This window comes from Vombatus ursinus, unplaced genomic scaffold (assembly GCF_900497805.2).
Source record: "Vombatus ursinus unplaced genomic scaffold, bare-nosed wombat genome assembly UNPS02014832.1, whole genome shotgun sequence".
In the NCBI taxonomy this organism is placed as follows: Eukaryota; Metazoa; Chordata; class Mammalia; order Diprotodontia; family Vombatidae; genus Vombatus; species Vombatus ursinus.
The window spans coordinates 211,045-234,203 of record NW_020954610.1 but is presented as its reverse complement, the minus strand read 5'-3'; the positions used below and the strand labels follow the sequence as shown (position 1 = coordinate 234,203).

Sequence of the window (23,159 nt, the reverse complement as noted above, 5' to 3'; positions counted from 1 at the left end):
TCTTTTTCTGTTACACAGTATTTGCCATACTTATTTGCTAAACCAACAGCCTCAACTCTAGGTTTCTAAGGAGATTTTATAATTGGTTCCATCTTCTTCCACTACTTGGTTCTACATTATAATCAAACACATCTTTCTGGTTCTATGTACCAGAGGTTTGGTTTGATTCACCAATTTAATAACCCTAACTTTAACAATATGCATAAAACAAATAACAAAAATAAAACAAAATAAGGGGAGTGGATATGAAATCCTGTTTGAAACTATGGACCAATTTACGTTTGCACAGAAGTTTATTTTAAAAGAGATTTTTATACAAATTGAAACAACTTGTGGTACCACACCTCACACTTACCAGATTGGATGATATAACAGAAAAGGAAAATAATAAATGTTGGATGGGATGTGGGAAAATTGGGACACTAATGCACTATTGGAGTTGTGAACTGATCCAATCATTCTGGAGAGCCATTTGGAACTATGTTCAAAAGGCTCTAAAACGATGCATACCCTTTGAACCGGCAATACCACTACTGGGTCTGCATCCTAAAGAGATCAAGAAAAGGGGAAAGGACCTATTTTTACAAAAATATTTACAGCAGCTCTTTTTTTGTAGGGGCAAAGAACTGAACATTGAGGGGATGTCCATCAATTGGGGAATGGCTTAACAAGTTGTGTTATATGATTGTAATGGAATATTATTGTGCTATAAGAAATTATGAGCAGGATGATTTCAGAAAAACCTGGAAAGACTTAGATGAATTGACGCAAAATGAAGTTAGCAGAACCAGGAGAGCATTTTACCCAGTCGCAGCAAACTGTACAATGATCAACTGTGAATGACTTAGCTATTCTCGGCAATACAATGATTCAAGAAAATTCCAAAGGACTCATGATGAAAAATGCTATCCGCCTCCAGAGAAAGAACTGATGGAATCTGAATGCAGATTGAAGCTCACTTCCTGTATTTTTTTCATGTTTTTTTTTTTCCTTTAGGTTTGGGTCTTCTTTTACAATGTGAACTAATATGGCAGTATGTTTTACATGAACATGTATAACCTATATCAACTTGCTTACTGTCTCAGGGACAGGGGAGGTGAAGGAGGGAGAGAGAAAATTCAGAACTTAAAATTTTAAAAAATAAATGTTAAAATTCGTCTTTACATGTAACTGGGGAAAAAATAAATATTGTTTAAAGAAAAAAAGCAATTTTTAGAATTTATTTTCTACGACACTGTTAAGGAGAGAAAAATGGTTGTTATTGCTTCATGTTATACCTCGAGGGACCTTATTTTTAAGTTCTAACTTTAAGCAAATGTGAAAAGGACATATTCAAATCATACATTTGATAAAAATGACTCCAATCTTTGCTTTCATTAACAATGGCTGTTCACCCAGGACTACAATAGCATGGGTGCCTTCAATCAGGATTATGCTACAGGCAAGCTGTACAAAGGACTATTTTAATTTAATGCTATTAGTTATTTACTTTTATAAGTGCTAAATCCCATATGGCACTTTAAAAAGTGATAAATTGATATCCTAAGAAAAACTGTTCTGTGAGTGGCTTGACTCTTCCACTGCAGAAGGCCACCAGTTAACTCTACGTTCACCTCACAGTTTTGCCCTTTGTGGACACTCATACCTGGGTTGTACTTCACTGAACAAAAGAAGGAGCCCCAGGTCAAGAATGAGAGAAGCTCTACAGAAATACAGCCTAAAGTGTGCTATTGCCAGTTGTGCAGGCTTCAGAGTTAATTGTTAAATTTTCAGTGCAGGTACTTACACCTTGGAAAACAGCAAATGCTACAATCAGGGTTTGATTTATTGTTTTGTGGACTGTTTAGACTTTAGAAAGGTATGGAGAAAATGTTAACAATGAAGAATTGAACAAAAAATGTTATGTCCTCTGTATTTGGAGAGTCAATTTTTAAACATTTGCCAGCACACCACTGAACAAAGCTTATACTTTGTAGATCCTAGCTAGCAGCTACCCAATATAATTTCACTGATCTGGAAAATACCAAAATTTTATGAATGCTTTCTTCCCATAGGGATTTTTATTTTATCAACACACTTATTTGTTGCTTCATTTCTATATTACATCATTAACAGAAAATTAATAATAAAGAACAACCCTTCACATTTCCATAGCACTTTATAATTTGCAAAATACTGGACTTTGCTTAGAGAATGATATCTTTCTTAAACTCTTAAAGGAAAATACTGTGTTTGTTGTCAGCTAGTCCAAAGAAAAATAAATCAAAATGAATGATTACCTGATATAAGAATGAGGGACTCCATAATTATATCCAGAAATGTGAGGGACTCTTTGTATGGTAGGGACCTCAATATCTCCCAAAAGTGGAGAAAGGTTATTTGGTGAAAACAATGCTGTACTGTTTGTTTCTGTTTGCACACTTGTATCAGCAGCTGCAGCATTAGGAGTTCTTGGCTTTTTATTGTACTGGGTATCACCTGGCAGAATATGCTCCAGCATATCTACTAGATTGGGTTTGTGTTCAGCTGAACAGAAGTCTGATAGACTACATGTGTCAAATGCAAAACCCTCTGGTGTTTGGTCTTTTTTGTCAACAAAAGCATCAAAGCACAGTTGCCTTCGAGGTCCTGATCTGGCTCTTTGAGGACGGACATGGAGGTTACTTGTTGGAAGATCTTGCTGGGTGCTGTTAGTGGTTTTATCTTCTTCCTGCATGATTTGAATGATTTTAATGAGTTGGAAGAGGCGCTTACGGTCATTCATATTGTGGACTCCCAATTTGGAGTAGTCTTTCATTGTGACTTTAGCTAATTCATCTATTTTCTGAAGGCCAAAGGCAGAAAAATGAGGGTAATATTTTCCAAGTTCTGCCTCACAAAGACATTCGTACAAGCATGATGCCATTACTGTAGGTTGATAGATTTTAACTGTGGAGAGAGAAAAAGAAACCATTCCCATTAGACACAGCATAGTACATACTGTTTAACAACAACAAAAGCCACACATACTTACAAAAAATGTATTACACTCTCCCAAGATTTCAATAGCTATGACTCTTTTGTGAAATGACCACTTAATTTGTATACTGCAGAGAGATGATTTGTATAGCAAATAGAATTTGTGAAAAAGATACAATTTGCTATTTTTCAACCTTCAGTTAGACAGGCATGTGGATACATACACACAGAGACACGTACATAGCCAGAAGTCACTTACTTGTTTCTGAATACTTGCACTTGCAAGTTCTATCCAATGAATGCCATGAAGTACTGAAACTGTCCCCTCAGCAACTGAATGTAACATGCCTAATTTTAGATGTTCAACTGAATGTCAAGGCGTGTGGTCCAACTGTTTCCCCTGATGAATGAACAAAGGGATAAGAACCCTTTTAAAACGGAGAACAGAATTAAATAGTAGAAAACAAGCGAATTTTTTTTTAACTCACTTAAATACTTTTATGGATGATGTAGAGGGGATTCTATATATGTGGAGGGGGCCAAGAAAACACTGAAGTAGATAACCTCTAAGTTAACTTCCACTATAAAAAAATCTATAATTCTATTAGCCACCATATCTTTCATCCATGGAGCTAGAATCTCTTAGCTAACACTAACCAGCTAAGCATCAGTGCCGAGCACTTCTTTAATATGTCAAAGGATATATGATTTCATCAGTCACTGCACATACTCCCTCTAACCATGCAGATCATAATCCTTCCATACCGTAGTAGAACTTCTAAATGTGTTACTGTGTAACCCACCACCTCCCACCATTATCTGGTGATAGACCTCTTTCAACCCACCAAAGCTGATTTTCAAAGAGATACAGAATCCACTGCCAGGTCCAGGTCCAGACTCACATACTCAAAGCCTTTTCATTCTGGTGGGGCAGGCCAGAATTTATGCTCCAGTGATGTGACCTTCAAGAACCCAGGCTTGCCTTTGCAGCTGGATGAGGTATTAGAGAAAGACTTTAGTGGAAGAACACAATGATAGGCACTCAATAATCATTTGATGATTTTGAACAAAAGCACTGCACTAATACCAAAAAGCTATAAATAGCTCATGTGTCTAACAAATGGCGAGTGGCTTAAGTGAGGCATGGTATGTAAATATTACTACTCTGTAAGAAAAGATAAATATGAAAACTAGAAATAAATATGGGATGAGTTATACGAAATAATGCAGAGTAAATAAGGAACCAAAAGATAATACTTGTTACATATAACTATGTAAATAATAAGATTTATTATCAACCAAATCCAGACAAATAAACATAAAATAAACATAAAATAAAGACATTCCAAAGAGGACATGGAAACCAACTGGGCTATTTTCACGGAATCACAGAATCTCAGTGTTAGAAGGGATATGAGAGACCATTTGGTGCAACCATATCTGAACAGGAAAATCTTCTACAACATATCCTGCAAGTGGTCACCCAGACTTTGCTTGAATATTTTAATCTGGGGGAACCACTGTTTCCAAAGGCAACTCAAGCCACTTTTGAATAACTCCAAGTATTAGGAAGTTTTTCCTTATAGCAAGACTAAATCTGCTTCTCTGTAACTTCTATCCAATGCTCGTAGGTCTGCCCTCAGGGGCCAAGTAGAACAAATTATTTCCTCTTTCAAAGGGAATACTTAAACATATCTATCAATCAATTCCATCTTCTCCACAGTCTTTACTCTTCTCTTCTTACTATACTATCACCAGCTCCTCTAACAGGTCTATATGGTATGACCTCAAGGCCTTTCATGATCTTGGATACTTCAATCTCCTCTAGCTACTACTGTTCAGCCAGGAACCAGAACTAAACACATTTGGCCCGGACGAAAGGACAGTTATCTCCTTAGTCCTTTAACCTCGTTAAAGTTGATATGCACTTTAAAAACCCCAGTAAACAGAAGAAGTTTGTGGTTGTTATTGGTTGTCAAACTTGTAATAGATAAAGAAAAAGTAAATAAAAACATCACAACATCAATTAAAACATATCCTCATTCTGCAGATGGTAAAAAGCAACTGTGCAATTCTGTTTCTAAAATAACCACTCACTGATCAATTAACCACTATTTTGGTAGGTCTAGGTGTCATCCACATAAGTCATTTAAAGTGGGGCTTAGGTAATGAGGAATAGGCTGACTTTACTCTTCCATATGTAGGGCAAGGATGATCTTTGAAAGTCAGAAGTAGTTGGGTGGGAGTCATCATGCCTCTAATCACACACTTGAGCTTCTAGATATTTTCTCAATGTCATGAAGCTATCATGTATATTCAATAACCAAACAAAAACAACTGTCACCATTGCTAACAACCAATTCTTTTTCTGCTTCTTTCATATAAATCTTCCCAAAATAATGGCAAAGCTCACTTGGGAATTATAGCAACTTTCTTTTTATAATTAATTTTTTTCAAGTATCAAGCATTTATGTATGTATGTGTGTATGTATGTATTTGTGTATTTACTTATTTTTAACAAATGTACATAGTCAAGCAAAACAAATTCCCATACTAGCCATGTCTAAAAATGTGTGTCAGGAAGCAGGTAGCATTCTTCACCATTGGTCCTCTGGAACCATGATCAATCATTACATTTATACCAACTTTCTAAAAATATCTTTACTATTGATTAAAGATATGTCAGAGACCAGACAAAGAAGAAGCATAAACCATGAAACTCAATAATCTAGGGTTCCAAAAATTAGAAAACACAAATTACTTAGGAAAGAACTATTTAATAAAAACTACTAGGAAAACTGGAAAGCATTCTGGCAGATATTAGACTTAGACCAACACCTTATGCCATATTTCATAATACATTTAAATGGACATGCTAACTTAATATTAAAGATCATATATGGGTAGGATATACAGTCTTAACTAAACAAGAAAACAAGAGATTGAAGCATATATATGTGTGTGTGTGTGTGTGTCTGTCTGTCTGTCTGTCTGAGAGAAAGAGAGAGAGAACTGATTACCTGAAAAACTTCAGCACAGACAAAATAAATGCATCTCGGATAAGAAAGGATCAAATGAAGAAAAAATAAACACCATTGTATCAAATTTCTTTCTATCTTTCTATCTTTCCCAGGCTGGAATCCTAATTTTGATTGGCAAAGAAGGCATGACCTGCTTGTTTCCAGTCTGGGTAGGTTTGTCCCTTCTAATGCCACTTGGTGGCTCCCTGATCCCAGGAAGCACCATATTGGTACTAGACTTACTGTAGACACCTTATCAGCTTTAGCCCTACTGTACTCCCCAGCTCAAGTGATCCACCAGCCGCAGCCTTTCCAGCAGCAAAGATTATAGACATGTACTACCATACTTGGCCCAATTCTTGGAATCTTTAAGATGTTACACTAAGACAGAAAACAAAATTTAAAAGCACCAGTAAGTGTATGATTTGTTTTACTGGCAAAAGATTGGGATTTTCTAGTTACTATTTAATTACTGGACAAATTCCACTAATATCACCTGTGCCCAATCAAAGAATGAGTCAGTGACTCTATAAAAATAAAGCCACATTAAGGAAGAGTAGGCATCATGTTGACAGGTCATCCAAGAAAAATAGGGGACAGCTGAATATGGAAGTTTTTTTTAATGGAAAGCTAAAGTAGAACAGACAGCCATAGAAGGGTCAGTCATACTTTTAGGGTATGCCAAAAACTGGCCAAGAGTGATCCAATATAGCTGCTGACAACTGGGAAACAACTGTTGATGACTGAACATGCTGGCATGTACTAACAGCAGCAAGGCCACCCAATCTTTGTAGTACAAATAACACACCCACACATATGCAGCAAAAAAGCCATCAGAACTTTCAACAAAAGGAAGTTGGCTTTCCACTACAATATAATGTGTGGCCAAAATAATTTGTATAGCTTAGTCACATTTGCATTTATAAAGACTAAGAATTACCAGGTGCATTATGATGAATTAAAAAACTACCACTGTCATTTTTACTCCATGTCTAATACCTATATACTTAAGCACTTAAAGTTAACACATAGACAAGTTCTGAGATGAATAATTTCCAATACAGAGAACTCTACTAAGACTGTTCTGCCACAATGCAAAAGTTTTAATTCCATGAAATATAGATGCATTTCAATTTAACTTAATAAAAACAAACAAGACTAAAGCAGCTAAGTAGAGTTGAAAGGAAAAAAAAATTATTAAAACTCTCAGTTACAGCCTGAGATTGGGGAACAGCACAGGTTCTATCTGAGCTGGCTATAAACCGACTTCATGCAACAGTGGAAAATTCACAACTGGCTGGGCTGCAATCAGGAGTGTTGGCAGCTTAGACCAGGGACCAGGAGTTGCTCAGCCCAGCCATCAGCAGCCCTGGGAAAGATCTTTTACTCTACAGCCCATCAGTGCAAAAACTCAGTTTGAAAACATCCAGTAGATTAGTGATACTAGGAAAGTTTCTGATGAGCAGATTTCCAGTTCAATTCAACTATTTATTTTTTAAATAATATATTCCCACAAAAATTTACTTATAATCTAATAGGGAAGAAAAGAGACACATACAAATAGCCAACTATACAAAATAACAAAGCCAAAATAGAATTGATACATGCAAAAGAAGAGTCTGGGCAAAGTGTGATAAAAATTTCAAGGGGAAAAATCACCTTTAATTGGTTGGGGGGTGAGAGGAGACAAAGAAAGATGGGCTTTCTTCAGGGAGGAGGCAGCATCAGAGCTGGGCCTTTAACGGGGAACTTCATTCAACATGTAGAGATGGTGGGGACTGGGGTCAGGGTCAGGGCATTTTACAAACCAAGGTGTATAAGTAATCGAGGGCAGGACAAGACCAGGGAAGGAGAATGGTTTCATTTGCCTAGAATGTAAAGCATGTGAAAGACTAGTATGAACTAACACTGTTAATGTAATTCCATTGGAGACAGATTATGGAAGGCTTTGGTCACCAATATGAGGAATTTATACTTTATTTCATAAGCAATAAAGAGCCACCTATAATTTTTAATGGAATAATGATCAAAGCAGCATATTAGATACTTCAGGCAGCAATGGGAAGGGTAGATCGGAGGGGGCGTATGCTAGAGACAGGAAGACCAGTTGGAAGACTATTTTAAGTCTAGGAGACAAGAAGTGAGGGCCTGAACTAAAGTAATTCCACATGCAGAATTCACTCATATTCAATGCCACAAATATCCAGAGAGTTCTAGAAACACCATGGTCTCAGCTGCTGGAATGAGTTAGAAATAGGGTCTTGAATGAAATCCAGCTGGCTACAGTTCAACTTTGGTAATCCTGAAAGGGAGAAAGGACTCAAGGATATAGTATAGTATAACTCTAAAAACTAGGGATTTATTCAGATTTTTTAATTATGAGAAGATATAGCAAATCATTTTCTACTATCATGCATCTCATATCCTCCACTTCCAGTAATGCTAGTAAGAACTAAATTATGTGTCCTCAGACAAGTGCTTTATACTACTGTTCTAATAGTTGTTGTTAGATCGAAAAATAGTTGGATAGAAAACTGAGGATCAGAAGTAAAAGAATGAGAGGTCTATAAGTATACGTATACTAGCATGTTCCTTCCTGAGCCCATCCCCATGACTTCTACCTATTGAAATTCACCCTTAAAGGCCCAGCTCTCTCCTCCCTAACTGAAACTGAAGCTCAAGCTCCTTTCTTTCATCCCAATCCCCACCAGCTAAAGATGATTTTTCCCTCTTGAAATTTTTCATTGAAATCTGTGATCCACCCAGGTCACCTGGCCAATATGTGTTGGCAGTGGGACCCAAACTCAGGTCTTCTTGACAAGGAGGCCAGTTCTTCATCCACTGAGGGCAGGCTGCCTCTTTCCTAACTTTTTATACCACTGAAGCTTAGTATGGGATCCAAATCAATGATAATTTTATGGTAAAGAAATATTTTCTTTCTTAATAACTCAAATGTAAATTGGTAAGTGCTACAATATTAAAGACCAGTAGGTATTAGATACAATGTAAACACATTAGAAGCTAGATAGATGAGAACATAGACTATGGAGACCCTGGGAAGATGACAGATGGCAACACATAAATGGAAACATTTTATGAAATATGTATACCAGACGATGACTTGTTTATGAAAAGATCTATAAAGAACAAGGACATGTATGACCAGAAAGGGGGGGGTGGAGTCATACATCAAGACTAAGGCAAAACAGATGACTACCTGAGACTTGCATTGGTATACATGAAATATTAAAAGAACCAGGGGTTCTCCAGTAAAAATAAATAATTTTTTAAAAGACCTGTAGTGCATTGGATGGATTCTCTATCTAAGAGTTAGAGATAAACACGGAAAGAATTACAAAAGATTTGAAAACTTGGAGGGATAACAATCAGAACCAATCCATATTGATGAGATCATAGATCCAAGTATACAATCACAAGGCAGAATTAAGCCAAAATCAGAATTAAGCAAAGGCCCAAATCCACGATTTTCTAGTAAGATTTTGAGAGGCTGTGTGATATAATAGAAAGACGGCTGGCCTCTGAGTTGGGAAGACCTGGGTTTCAATCCTGCCTTTGACAAATGCTGGCTGTGTGACCTTGGACAACTCACTCAACTTCTCAGTTCTCTGGGCAATTCTGTGAGATTATGAGTTGCACACAAAGTACTAGCCTGCTTGGTAGAAGTTTTCTCATGTAGAAGCTTCCCATATCAATGAGATCACAAGTCTAGTTTAGGGAAAACAAAAGTTTATTTTGTGTAATTTCTGGAGGGTAACTTTCTCAGGTCTTAGAAAGAAATCTTACAATCATTATTACAATAGGTTTTCCAGAGTTCTATCACTGACTTAAATGACATCTGCTGGTGAAAAGAAGGAATTCTTTAACACTTAAGAGCCAGCCCTTGAAGATACAAGAAACCAGTAACTTTCAAAGAAGTTACAGCTCTTAAGAGCTGGAGGGAACCTCAAAGTTTATCCAAAACCATAAAATCTTACCATGCAGGCTAACGTGGCATTAGCTTTTTGGGCTCCAATATCCCACAAGTGACACATAATGAGTTTGTAGTCCATTAAATCTTAGATCCTGTTCAGATGAATAGACATCGAGCCATATCTTCCTACATCTTAAAACTGTGAAATAGATTTTTTGAAAAGGAAGCATTTAAAATATCCTTTGTTAAACTCCATTTTACTAGTTTCAGCCAAACATTCTAGCCAAAAATATTTTTGGGGATTCTCTGTCAGGCAACATGTTTGCTTTTCCTCCTACCATTATATCACCTGCAATTTGACAAACATGCTATCTATCAAAGGCAACTGATAACAATTGTTAACCAATACATGGCTAAGCAAAGATTCCTAAAGCATTCCACTAGGAACTGGCCTTCCTATCTAACATCTAACCATGAATAACTATTCTTTAGTTCTGATCATTCTACTAGTTCTAGATCCACTAATGGCATTCGTATCTAATTCACATTTTTCTATCTTGTCCAGAACAGCATGAAAAGAATAGCATGAAAGACTGTCAAATCCTTCACTAAAATTTAGTTAAAATATATCCATAGCATTTCCTTGATCTGCCATACTATAATGACTAATGGGGCACCCTTCTCCTGCATCTTTTAAGTTGCCAGAGCTGGTACCCTTTGAACCCCTATAGGTTTAATCCTCTCCAGACTTGGGGACCATTCTGGCCCCTGGGCAGAGAAAATAGAAGAACATATGGATCTATACTGGGCGGATCAGCATCAAGCCATTCTTACTGCTAGTCTCACTCTGATTCATTATTGATATAACCTCTTCATCCTGTAAGATCTCCTCAGTCCTAGTAATCCACCTCATCACTACCCTCTGCCTCTGATTGGAGGGGAGGACCTCAAACTCCAATCTTCCATTTAAGGAGAGACATCTCTTCATTTCTCACACTACTTAGGAACTTCTTTGACTGGCCTTTCCCCCCTCTCCCTTTCATGTTTTGTCTTCCTCCATTAGGCTGTAAACTCCCTGCGGGCAAGGATACTTTTTTCTTTTTTTTTGGTGAGGGCAATTGGGGTTAAGTGACTTGCCCAGGGTCACATAGCTGGTGAGTGTTATGTATTGGAGGCTGGATTTGAACTCGAGTCCTCCTGACTGGTATGCCAATTCCCCAAGTACCAAGGTCCTACATTGCTCTTACCCTCTGGGGAAGGGAGACTTGTCCTTGAATCCCAGACCTCACACCCACATTACATGTTGTGCTAACTGGCCAGCACTATGTGCTTTCCCTGGATCTCTTCCTACTACTCATTGCCACTTTCCTGCTATTCCACCCACTTGTTTAGATTATCTCCGAAGCCTTTTCAGATCTTCTACCCTACTCTAATTTCCAAGCTGCAACCATCCTAGTCTTGTGTGCCCTGCCCTGCTGCGAACCAAGATTTTGGTCCAACACAAGCCAATGATCATCTACAAAGTGCTTCCAAAACATGCTCCTGTTGTAAATAGAGCTGATTCTGAACTAAAGTTCTTGCTATTAGAAGGCTCCTGATACAGTATTAGAATATTAGAAGCATGATACACCAGGATTCCTGGACAGAAAGCTCAAGGAAGGGGACCTTCAGCAGAATTTTCATAAGTGATGTTCAACTCTAAATCCTATGAAGTTAGCTAAAAAAAAAAAAAGTTATTAATGCACAAAACAGCTGGTCAGTAATGGATGGAGACAAAAAGAAGAAACTTGTTCAGTGCAAAGGGAAGAAATGGACAGAAGTAAGCAGAGTAATTTTTTAAAGTGACACTGTTACAGAAAAGAATCACAGATCACCAAGCCAGAAGGAAGTTTGAGATGGTTCAACCCCCTCATTTTACAAATGAGGAAATTGAGGCCCAAAAAAGATTAAGTGACTTGTCAAAAGCTATAAAGCCAATGACAAACTAAACAACAGCAGAGTGGTGCCATGGAAAAAACACTGGGCTTACAGTTAAGAAGATCTCATCTCAGTTCCTTAGCTCTGCCACTTAGTAGCTATGTGACCTTAGACAACTCTGGGCCTTCATAAGCCCAAATTTTAATCTGTGAAAGTGGGGATAACAACGTGCGTGATCTACCTCACAATATTGTTTTGAGGATCAAATGAGAAATCAGAAGAAAATCAAGGAAATAGCAAAGCACAATAAAAATGTAAGCTAAAATGTAGAATTAGCACTTGCCTTGACTTAAAGAGTTAGACAATTCTGAACTTGAAAAGAAAAAAAAAAAAAGAAAAATGATTAAACACCTACCAAGGGTATTCTTGAAGAAAATACCAGAAGGAAATCGGCAGGTTTTTGTCACAACTTTATAGTAAAGAACTGATTCAGCAATATAAAGAATTCAAAACCCCATTGTACTTATTATTCATTAATTTAAAACTAATTAACCTAGCAGGGCAAAACATATTAAATGGTTTCCCTTTTAAAGTTTGCCAACATCTTTATTTTTACTCAAAACATTTTCAAATGTACCCATGGAAAGTTCCATAAGCATATTTTAACCATTTTCCCATATTAATGTTCTAGGTAAAAGTTGATATATTGCTAATGTGTAATGTGCTTAATATATTTTATGCTTTTGAATCTACCATGGGGTATTTTTGTACATCAATAATAAACTAGAGGGGCAGCTAGGTGGCGCAGTGGTAGAGCACCAGCCCTGAAGTCAGGAGGACCTGAGTTCAAATCCAACCTCAGACACATAACACTTACTAGCTGTGTGACCCTGGGCAAGTCACTTAACCTCAACTGCCTCACCGGAAAAAAAAAATAATAAACTAGAGTATTTCTTTTCCACAATGGGAAAAAAAAAGTTAGTAAGTGGGAAATGCTGGGGCAGGAGCTCAGGTGTGCTGACTTGAGTCTACTACTATTCTCACTATTATTGCATAACCTCGTACCTCATACTGTATATCTTCTACATAGACTTATATGTGGACATGTTACCTCTACCTTTAAATGTGTATTGCTTCGAGCCAGGGGCTGCTTCACTTTTGTCTTTCTCCAATACGTAGCATAATGTCTCAAACACAGTAAATGCTTAACAAATGCTTGCTGACTAATTTGTTTTACTTTTTCTGACTAAAACAAAGAGTATATTTTTATTCCAAAGAGTAGGTTAGCCTCCATAAATAAGCACAAATATATGTCTGATACATATGGCTACAGCCAGTTTTTATTTAAAATATCAGATTTGATTAAATGGGAAGAGAGGCAAAGAAGAAATAAAACTATCCCTATTTGCTGTTGACATGATGGTTTGCTCAGATTATACAAGGGAATCAGTAAAAGAAACTAACTGAAACAATAATTTCCACAAAGTTACAGGCTATAAAATCAACAGTATTTCTATATATAACGACAAAGTCCAAGAGGTAATAAAAGTAAAACCCATTCAAAATAACTACAAAATGTATAAAATACTTGGGAATCAATCTACCAAAACACACTAAAAGCTAGCATGGATTTAATTACAGTATTCCTTAAAGAAATAAAGAACAATTTAAATAGCTGGAGTGCTATATTTAGTGCTCATGGCTGGACTGTGCCAATATAATAAAAATGACAACACTACCAAAGTTAACTTAAAAGTTTTACCACACAAACAATCAAAGGGGGTCCTTTACAGAACCTGATCAAATAAAAATTCATTTGCAGGAAGAAAAGATACAGAACAAGGGTTCTTAAAAGGAATCCATGGACCCCTTATGGGTCTGTGGATAGATTTCAGGAGGCTGGTAAAGCTGGAAGGAAAAAAAAAATCACATTTTTATTTCAATATAATTTATTTCCTTTGTAATCATATGCATTTCATTTTACACATCTAAAAACATTATTCTGAGAAGGGCCTCACCAAATTGTCAAAGGAGTTCATGCTACAAAAAGTTAAGAAATCCCTGAATTCTAGAATATCAAGAGAAATAATGAAAAGGTAAGAATGAAGAAGAATAGCATTTCCAGATCTCGAACTATCTTATACAGCAGCAGACATAAAAAACTATTTAATATTGGTTTTAAAAAAAAAATAGTGAGGTAGATCAATAGAACCAATCGGACAATTAGAAATCATGGAATTCAATAACCCATTTCAAAAACATAAATTACACAAGGAAAGAATTCCCTATATGATGACGATAACTGCTGGGAAAACTAGAAAGTAGTCTCGCAGAAATTAGGCTCAAACTGACATCTTATACCATATTATATAATAAATTCGAAATGGATGTGACCCAAATATTAAAGATCATACCATTAAAAAAAAGAGAAGAGAAGTAGATCATATGTCTTTCACAGCTAGGGTAAGAGATACAAAACCAGGGATTACAATTACAAAAGATAAAAGTAGATAATATTGATTACATGCAATTGAAAAGCTCCTATACAAACAAAAGTAATTCATTTATGATAAGAAAGGAAGCTGTCCAATGGGAAAAAAAGTCTTTGTATTAAAGTTCTCAAATAAGGGTTTGGTAAACAAGATATATAGATAACTCACAGAAATACCTAAGAAGAAAAGCCATTCTCCAATAGAAACATGGTAAAAGGCTACAAAAAAACAGTTCTCAAAAGAATAACTGAAAAAATTAACAACCATATGAAAAGATGCTCCAAATCACTGATAAAAGAAACAACTGAGGTTTCACTTCACATCCAGCAAGCTGGTAAAGATGACAAAAGACAGCAATAGTCAATATTGGTGGAAAAGACAGGCATAATAATGCTGAAAATTGGTACAACCATTTAGAAAAGTAATTTGGAATTGTGCAAACAAAATGGTTACAATATCCAGACCCTTTGTTCAAGAGATTCCACTACTAAGCACATACCCCAAGGAGGTCACTGACAAAAAAATTCCATATCTGCTAAAATATTTATAACAGCACTTTTTGTGGTAGCAAAGAACTGGAAACAAAGTAGATGCTCATCATTTGGGGATTGCTAAATAAATTGTGGCATATATACTACTGTTCTGAATATGATGAAAACAAAAAAAGAATGGAAAGACTTCCATGAACCAATGCAAAGTGAAGCACAGGTAAAGAAAATAATATATATAATTACTACAACAATGTAAATATAAAGAACCACCATCACAAAACAAATGAAAACAAATATTACAGAATTACAAAAAAATAAGTTTAGCCCCAAAGAAGAGATATGAGAAGACAACTCCCCCAAATCCTTTGCAGAGGTGAGGAGGTCCAAAGATGTGGTGCACTGAATATACTGTTGGGTTTTTGGAGGGGAGGGGATGTGTTGATCAGTTTTGCTGATTTTTTTCTTGTTCTTTTCCCCTTTAAAAAATTATTGGCCATTTGGGATGGCTGTCTAGGAAGTGATATGAGATTGGGATACAGGGAGAAATTCAGAGAAATAAAAACAAAAGATAGCAGTTAAAAGCTTATTTTTTAAAAAAAAGTCAGATTTTGTTAGGAGTAATGTCCACTGAACAGGAATAATAAGAAATTTCAGTGAAACTGTGACAGATGAAAAGGCAAGGTCTGTATAATACAAACCAATTATTCATGAAGGAATTAATTCTTTTATCTCATATATAACTAATAATTCTATTTATAGGACATCGACTCAATAGAAAAGACAACTGATAATAGACAACTGCCAAAGACAACAGCTGTGAAGGTACTGGAAATATTCAATATGTGACTGAGTTCTCATGAATATCTGTGGATTAGGATATTGATGAGTATTAAATGAAATCATCTTCCTTGTCTGAATTTTGCTTGTAAGTTACATCCCCAAAGCATCTTTGAAAGGCTGCTTTATTTTGAAACTGATAAGGTAATTTTAAAAGTGTTTACAGTCCCTTATCTCGAGGTTTTTTTTTTCTTCACCTTAATTATACTAAGAGTCAAACCATGAGGAAATTAGATTTATGCTTTTCAGGTAGTAGAAATTATAAGAGAAATTATGTAAAATAAAGTATATATATTTTTGGAGCTCAGCCATATCAAAAGAGTAGACCTTACTAACTCCAAATGGAGAAATTTATTTTTCACCTTTCTCCAGAACACGATTGAGTTTTGATTTGATGCTTTGTTGTTTCCTTGTTTTTTGTCCTGTCTAGTGTTACTCTACATCTTTCCTAAAACAATTATAACTAGCTCTGTAAGAAACTTTAATCTACAGGTCATCATTATTTAGTATTTACAGAGTACTTTTCCCTGTGATGTAACAGAAAGAGGATTTGAATGGGAAACTGAGACCCAGGTTTTAGTCCCTGACTCAGTAACTCCCTGGATGACCACAAGCAATTCACTTCCTGCTTCTGGACTTCTGCTGTTCATCAATAAAATGAAGGAGTGGTCCAGAGAATCAAAAAGGTCCTTCTTTCTCTAAGATGCTATGATTCCAAGACATACATATTTTCTGCATTGTTATTTAGAAAAATCATAATTTAAAACCAATTTTATAATTTTTCATTAACTTATGGATTCTTTTGATCATCAAATGAGACCTGTAACTCATAATAGATGTTGCTTCAATGATATTTCTTAAAAAGGGGCATATTCATACCAGCAAAAGTATTTTAAAGAATAGCTTTCCTCTAAAAAGCAAAGAACTTTTTTTAGTTTTTTAAAATAATTAATTTTTAGTTTTCGACATTCACATAAGATTTTGAGTTTTAAATTTTCTCCCCCTTCCTACCCAAGATAGCATGCAGTCAGACATAGGCTCTACATATACATTCATATCAAACATATTTTCACATCAGTCATGCTGTAAAGAATTAGAACCAGTGGGAGGAACTACAAGAAAGAAGAAACAAAACAAAACAACAAAAAAAAGAGAGCAAATAGTATGCTTCGATCTGCATTCAGACTCCATAGTTCTTTCTCTGGATGTAGATAATATTTTCCATCACAAGGCTTTTGGAGTTGTCTTAGATCCACTGCTGAGAAGAGCTAAGTCTATCAAAGTTAAAAGCAAGGAACAATATTAAAGCTCTGTATTACGTAGGTTCTTATCTGTTATCACGTCAGAGAACAAGCATTTATTAAGCACCTATGATGTGTTAGGTATTGTCCTAAGATCTGGGAATACAAAGAAAGGCAACAACTATGAACGAACATGATTATACAGGATAAATTGGAGGTAATCAACTAAGCGACAGCACTAGTATTAAGGGGAATCAGGAAAGGCTTCTTGTAGAAGGTAGTAATTTGGCTGAGACTTAAATGACAGCAGAGAAGCCAGGAGGCAGGAATGAGGAGTGAGAAGATTCTAGGTATGGCGGACAGTCAGTGCAGTCAAAGATGGAGTGTCTTTTGCAAAGAACAGAAAGGAGGCCAGTGTCACTGGACTGAATAATGTGGAGGCGAGTAGGATGTAAGAAGATTGTAAAGGTAGGAGAGGACCAGTCTATGAAAGGTTTTTAATGCCAAACAAAAGACATATTATATTTGGTCCTGGAGGAAACAGGGGAGAACTGGAGAAGAATGAATGGGGGATAACATGGTCAGACCTGTGCTTTAGAAGATCAATTTAACAGCTGGGTGTAGGCTAGATTATAGTGGGAAGAGACTTGAGGCAGGGAGAATAACCAGGAGACTATTGTAATACTTCAGCCTTGGGGTGATGAGGACTTGTACCAGGATGATGGCCATATCAGAGGAGAAAGGGTAGAATATATGAGAGCCTGAAACAGATTGGATACAGAGGCAGGTGAGTGTGAGAATAAAGAGTTAATGACACTTAGGTTGGGAGCAGGGATGACTGAGAGGATAGTAGTGTCCTCCATAGTAATAGGTAGACAGCAATAGATAGAAAATGGGGAGGGCTTAGTGGGGAAAGATAAGAAGTTCAGTTTTGGAAATGCTGAGTTTAAAATGTCTATGGTACATTCAGTTTGAGATGTCCAGTTGGGATTTGGAGATGTGAGATTGGAGGTCTGGGGAGAGGTCAGAACTGGATCAGTAGATCGGAGACAAATAGAGATAACTGAATCCACAGAAGTTGATGAGAATGACAAACAAAATAGTATAGAAGTAGAAGAGAAGAGGGCCCAAAACAGTGGCTTAGGGGACACCTATGGTTAGTGGGCATGACCTGGATAAAAATCCAGCAAAGGAGACTGAGGAGTGGTCAGACAGGTTGGGGAGACCCAAGACATAACAGTGTCATGGAAACCGAATTAAGGGGAACTCAGTGATTCAGTGTCAAAAGCTATAGAGAGGTTGAGAAGAATGAGGATTGAGAAAAAGTCATTAGACTTGATTAAAAATCATTGGTAACTGGAGATAGGAATTTCAGTTGAATGATGAGTTATGAAGTCAGACTAATAATTTGTGTAGCTATATTATCTAAGCAAACTTTACCACACCTTTATAAAGTAGGCAGAAATTATCCCCATTCTACAGATGAAGAAACTCAGGCACAAAGAAGTTTATATAATGTTAAGCATGGCTAAATATTTTTCCATTATCTTGGGGAAATAGTTCCAAAACTAGCTGCCACTAGTTTTGGCCTATAAGAACTAAATCTAAGCAAGTATCTGAATATACAAATATAACCCAAAAAACCATTCTTCCTCTTTACTGGCAACATCATTCAAGAGTCCTTCAAATTCTAAGCTCTGAAGTTTGCATTTTATGCTAAAGGCAACAAGGAATTGCTGAAGCTTCTTCAATAGGACAGTGATATGGCCTGGACCTGTGCCTTGGGAAGATTATTTTGGCAGCTGTGTGCAGAAAGGATTGGAGAAAGAAAAGACTGGAAATAAAGGAGTTAATTAGGAGGCCATTGCAACAGTCCCAGTAAAAGGCGATAAGAGCTTGAAGTAGGGTAGCAGCTATAAATGGAAGAAAGGAGACAGATGCAAGTGAAGTTGTAGAGACAAAATTGACAAGATTTGACAAATGACTGGTGAAGGATGTGAGACAGATGGAAGAGTCAAGGATGACTTCAATTTGAAAACTTGGGTTATTGGAAGTATAATGGTGCCCTCTGCAGAAACAAGGAAGTTTGGAGAAGTGGGTTTAGTAGAAAAGAAAATTAATTACATTTTGTGCATATTAGTTTGGAGAAGTTGATAAGATCCACTAGGAGGCAGTTGGTAATGAAGGATTGGAGCTTGGAAGAGAGATTAGAGATGTATATTATATACAGACTTGAGAATTATCTGCACAGAGATGATAATTAAACCCATGGGAGTAGATGAGATCACCAGAAAAGTGGGGGTAAAGAGAGAAAAGATGGCCCACTACAGAGCCCAGGGGATGCTCATACATAACGGGCAAGAGATGGAGAATGATCCAGCAAAGGAGACTGCAAAGAAGTGGTCATATGATGGGTAGGAGAAAAACGGGAAGAGGAATGACATAGGCCACCAAGGAGGGTTGGCGATACGATGTGCTTTACAGTTTGCAAAGTATTATTACACATACCATCTCATTTAATCTTTACAACCACCCTATAAGGTAGATACCACAGGCATTACTCTCCCCATTTTATGGATGAGTTTAGTTGACTTGCTCACAGTCCCTCAGCTAAGCAACTTTCCAAACTTCAATTTGAACCCAAGTGCAGTGGTCTTTCATTACACTATTCTGCCTTCAATTTATCAAATACTCAAAAGCATTTGACTCTTACAACTATAGTAAGCAAATTTGGCTGCCCAGAGAAATTCTAGGAGATCCTAAGAGACTCTGATAATTTGAGAATTGTTAACAAGAGTTATAGTATCCTAACATGTTGCCTATATGCAATAGACCAAAAATAAACAGAGCTGATACAATAAGAGTGAAATTACCATATGAGATGCAATGAGGCAGAGTAAAGGAGGGCCAGGAAAACCATGTGACCATGATCAAGTCAATACTTCTCAATGCTACAAGCAGCTTTCTATGAGTCTAAGTTACAGACAAACTGCCAGTCTGTTTTGCAATCCTCCATATTGTTGAAATCACAGGCCCACAATGATCAAGAATACAACAAGGATCCACTTGTTTGCTTCCTCTTCTGGAAAATTCTTTCAATTCAGTAAGCCAGAAACATAATCAGAGTCATAGGATTGCAGACCATCGCTGGAAAGAGCTCAGAGACCAGTTAGTCTAGCACTCCTCCCATCATTCTATGGATGAAAACTGAGACCCAAGGAAGTTAAATCAATCATTCCATAAGTTCACAAGATCTAGCTAGAAGAGACCTCAGAGGTTACAACGACCGCTTAAAATTAAGAGGTAGGAGATCATTTGCTCATAATTTATTTAATAATTACTCTGTATAAATTATGAACTGTTTGTCAAGCCAGTAGGGACCTGATAAGCTTTAAAATGATTGAGATCTCATGTTAGCTCTTTCCAAGGCAATACTATAGACAGATGAATGATATTCATCAGTAATTAAAATAAAAGGTAGCAATGAATTAACCTGAATAACATAGTACTGTGATGCACTTACTAAAACTGTAGAAAAAAATAAGGCCTATGTATCCCAGGTCCTCTGGAAAGCTAAAAATATGGTGCCTACCTAATGATAAATTCCAGAAGAAGCTGAAGGTCTGCAGCAGTGCCCAAAATGTTTTAAGACTGAGAAAAAATTACATGCTGGTTTTTTAAACTGCCTTATCAGCATGACTTGTGAGAAATGCATTATAAAGTATAGCAAAATCACTAACAATGAGGTCCTGAAAAACAGCTAGTCCATCATCACTGAAGTGATTTTCACATAGGCATTGGGATACCTAAACATCTACTATGTCAGTGGAGGGAGCGACACTATAGGCAACACATATACAAAAAAATACTTTAAATATCCTCTGATGTGATGTAAGCTATGGACAGCTAAGAAATAACAGTATTAGACTCACTAAGCCTACAACATTTCACAATGGGTCAATCTCATTTTAAGTGAAGACATCAAGCCACCTTTAAGGCATCTGCCATACTGATTAGACTGCAATCTTCACATTGACATGGCAAGGAAAGGTCAGTTTGAGACTCTTCAGGTCTATCTGTATAAGTGGATCACAACTCTAACAATGACATCATCTTAATAGGAAGGTAAATCATGCATTATGCACAGTGGAATCAATTATTTATATTCCTGATGCCAGGGCCTCAGTACCAGCAGGCTTGTTACAAGCCTCCTAATTTATATCTTGAGAGCAATAATTGCCCTCCTAGCTCAGACTAATTGTGAATACTCTGTTTCTGATGGTAGAAAAAAGGGATGTTCCATGGGAGGGGTGGTTTCTCCCCATAACCTCAAATATTCACTGAATCAGAGCTGGAAGAACTTCAGAAGCCATCTAGTGTGATACATGACCACACAGGAATTCCCTTTGCAACAACTCCAGTCATATGAAGATCTGTAGATATTCTAAAGGGGAAATTCACTACCATTTCACTTGTCTGGCTTCAGCTGCCTTATGTGGAAAATGAAAGGACTGGACTAAGTGACCTCTAAATTCCTCTCCTCCTTTCCAGCTCAAAATCTATGATCCTATGATTCTATGATCTCTTAAGGCAGCCCAATTCATATTTGGATATTTCTAATTGTTAAGAAAGTTTTTCCTTGCATGAAGACTAAATGCTTTGCAACCTGGGCAATTGCTTCTGCAGGTCTACAACCTCTTCAGCAACCACCGCTACTAAAGGCCCAGGAGAGAAAGTTCTTACCACCAAAATCCTTGTCAAATGGTTCAATATCAGAAACAGATGATTTTATCAGTGGAAATGGCCTTAAAGAAGATGCAATGCCATCTGCATTGCTCCTGTATCCTAAGGATCATGGAGCCTTTTCCCCTAAAAGGAAGCTGAAAACATGCTATCTCTCCATTAGAGCCAGTCATTGGGGCAGCTAGGTGCTTTAGTGGATTGATAGCCTGGCTTGAAATACAGAAAACCTGAATTCAAATTCAACCTCAGACACTTCCTAGCTGTGTGACCCCGGGAAAGTCACTTAACCTGCTTGCTTCAATTTCTCCATCTGTAAAATGGGGATAATAGCCCCTATTTCCAAAGATTGTTAGGAGGATCAAATGAGATAACATTTGTAAAGCACTTGGCATACTGCCTCTGGCACATAGTAAGTGCTATATAAATGTTTGCTACTATTATTTTTAGAGTCTCATTACAATGTGAGTTCCTTCAGGTCAGGGAGTCTTATTTACTATTTGTATCCCTAGTGCATGGCCCAGAGCTTTGCACAGAGTATTTTATCAATGCTTTTTAATTCATTCATTCATTCACTGATAAGAATGGCATAACTTACTTTAGTAAGTTGTCACAAATTTGCTGATCCACTAATTTATCCAAACTCTTCTCAAAACAATGTAAATGTTTAGGTAACAAGTTTCACATCCTTTACACTTTACTGAATTTCATGCTTTGTTCTCCCTAAGGCCTAGAGGAAACTAACTATTGAAAGGTGAGTTTTGATTAAAGGGAAAGAGAGGGGTATAATTTTTGGACTCCCTTAAGAAAGGTTAGCCTTGGGAGGGGGTTCTTTCAATGTGTGGGGATAGTCAAAGGGTAGCAAAGAGCAGGGAAAGTCTTATACCTCCCTGGCATCCTTAGAGCTTAGCACCTCTCTTGGCACATTGGTGCTTAATCAATGTTCATTGACTGAATGACTGACTGCTGGAGGGGAGTGGCTAGAAGTAAAGAAAGAGGTGGAAAGGACTTCGAAACAGAATTTTGTCTACTTCATAAAACTGCCCTCAGAGAGGCCTAACTCCCAATTCTCCTGTTCCCGCTCTAGGTGCCTACGCGGGGACCGGCCCCTCCTTCTCCGGAGCTTCACGAGCCCTTCCAGCCGCCCTACACCTGAGGCCACGCGGCCACCTCCGCGCCGCCCCCTCCCCCCACCCAGCACGGGCCCCGCTCCTCCTCTCCCTCCCTCCTCCTTAGCCCCACGCGGCCCCCTCCATCCCTAGCCTCAACCCCGTACTCTCCGAGTGTCTCCCGGGCTCCTTCCAACCACCGACTCTCGCCGCCTCTCCCCACCTCGGGAACGCTATTCCCCTCTCTCTCACCTGCTGAGGCATCCGAACCTTTGACTGTGGCTGCTCTGACACCCCGGGGCACTGCCCCTAGTGACCCTGCGGTACGTCAACAAACCGACCCGCCGAGAAGGCAAGGCCGCGTCCCCATGGCAACACCGCCAAGCACCGGTTCGAACGCGGCGCCGACTCCCGCGCGCGCCG

The 23,159-nt window shown here is 37.5% G+C and overlaps 1 protein-coding gene across 1 annotated transcript in view; it reads right to left on the bottom strand.

Moving 5' to 3' along the window:
- LOC114025681 (kinesin-like protein KIF24) overlaps window positions 1-23,111 on the bottom strand; it is a 61,162-nt gene extending 38,051 nt beyond the window's left edge. The window contains exons 1-3 of the mRNA XM_027839151.1: window positions 22,989-23,111; window positions 3,218-3,358; window positions 2,280-2,928 (exon numbers count right to left, since the gene is read on the bottom strand). Coding sequence (XP_027694952.1) covers window positions 2,280-2,905 — 626 coding nt within the window. The 5' untranslated portion in view covers window positions 2,906-2,928; window positions 3,218-3,358; window positions 22,989-23,111. The remainder of the gene's footprint in view (window positions 1-2,279; window positions 2,929-3,217; window positions 3,359-22,988) is intronic.
- Between the last annotated feature and the right edge of the window lie 48 nt (window positions 23,112-23,159).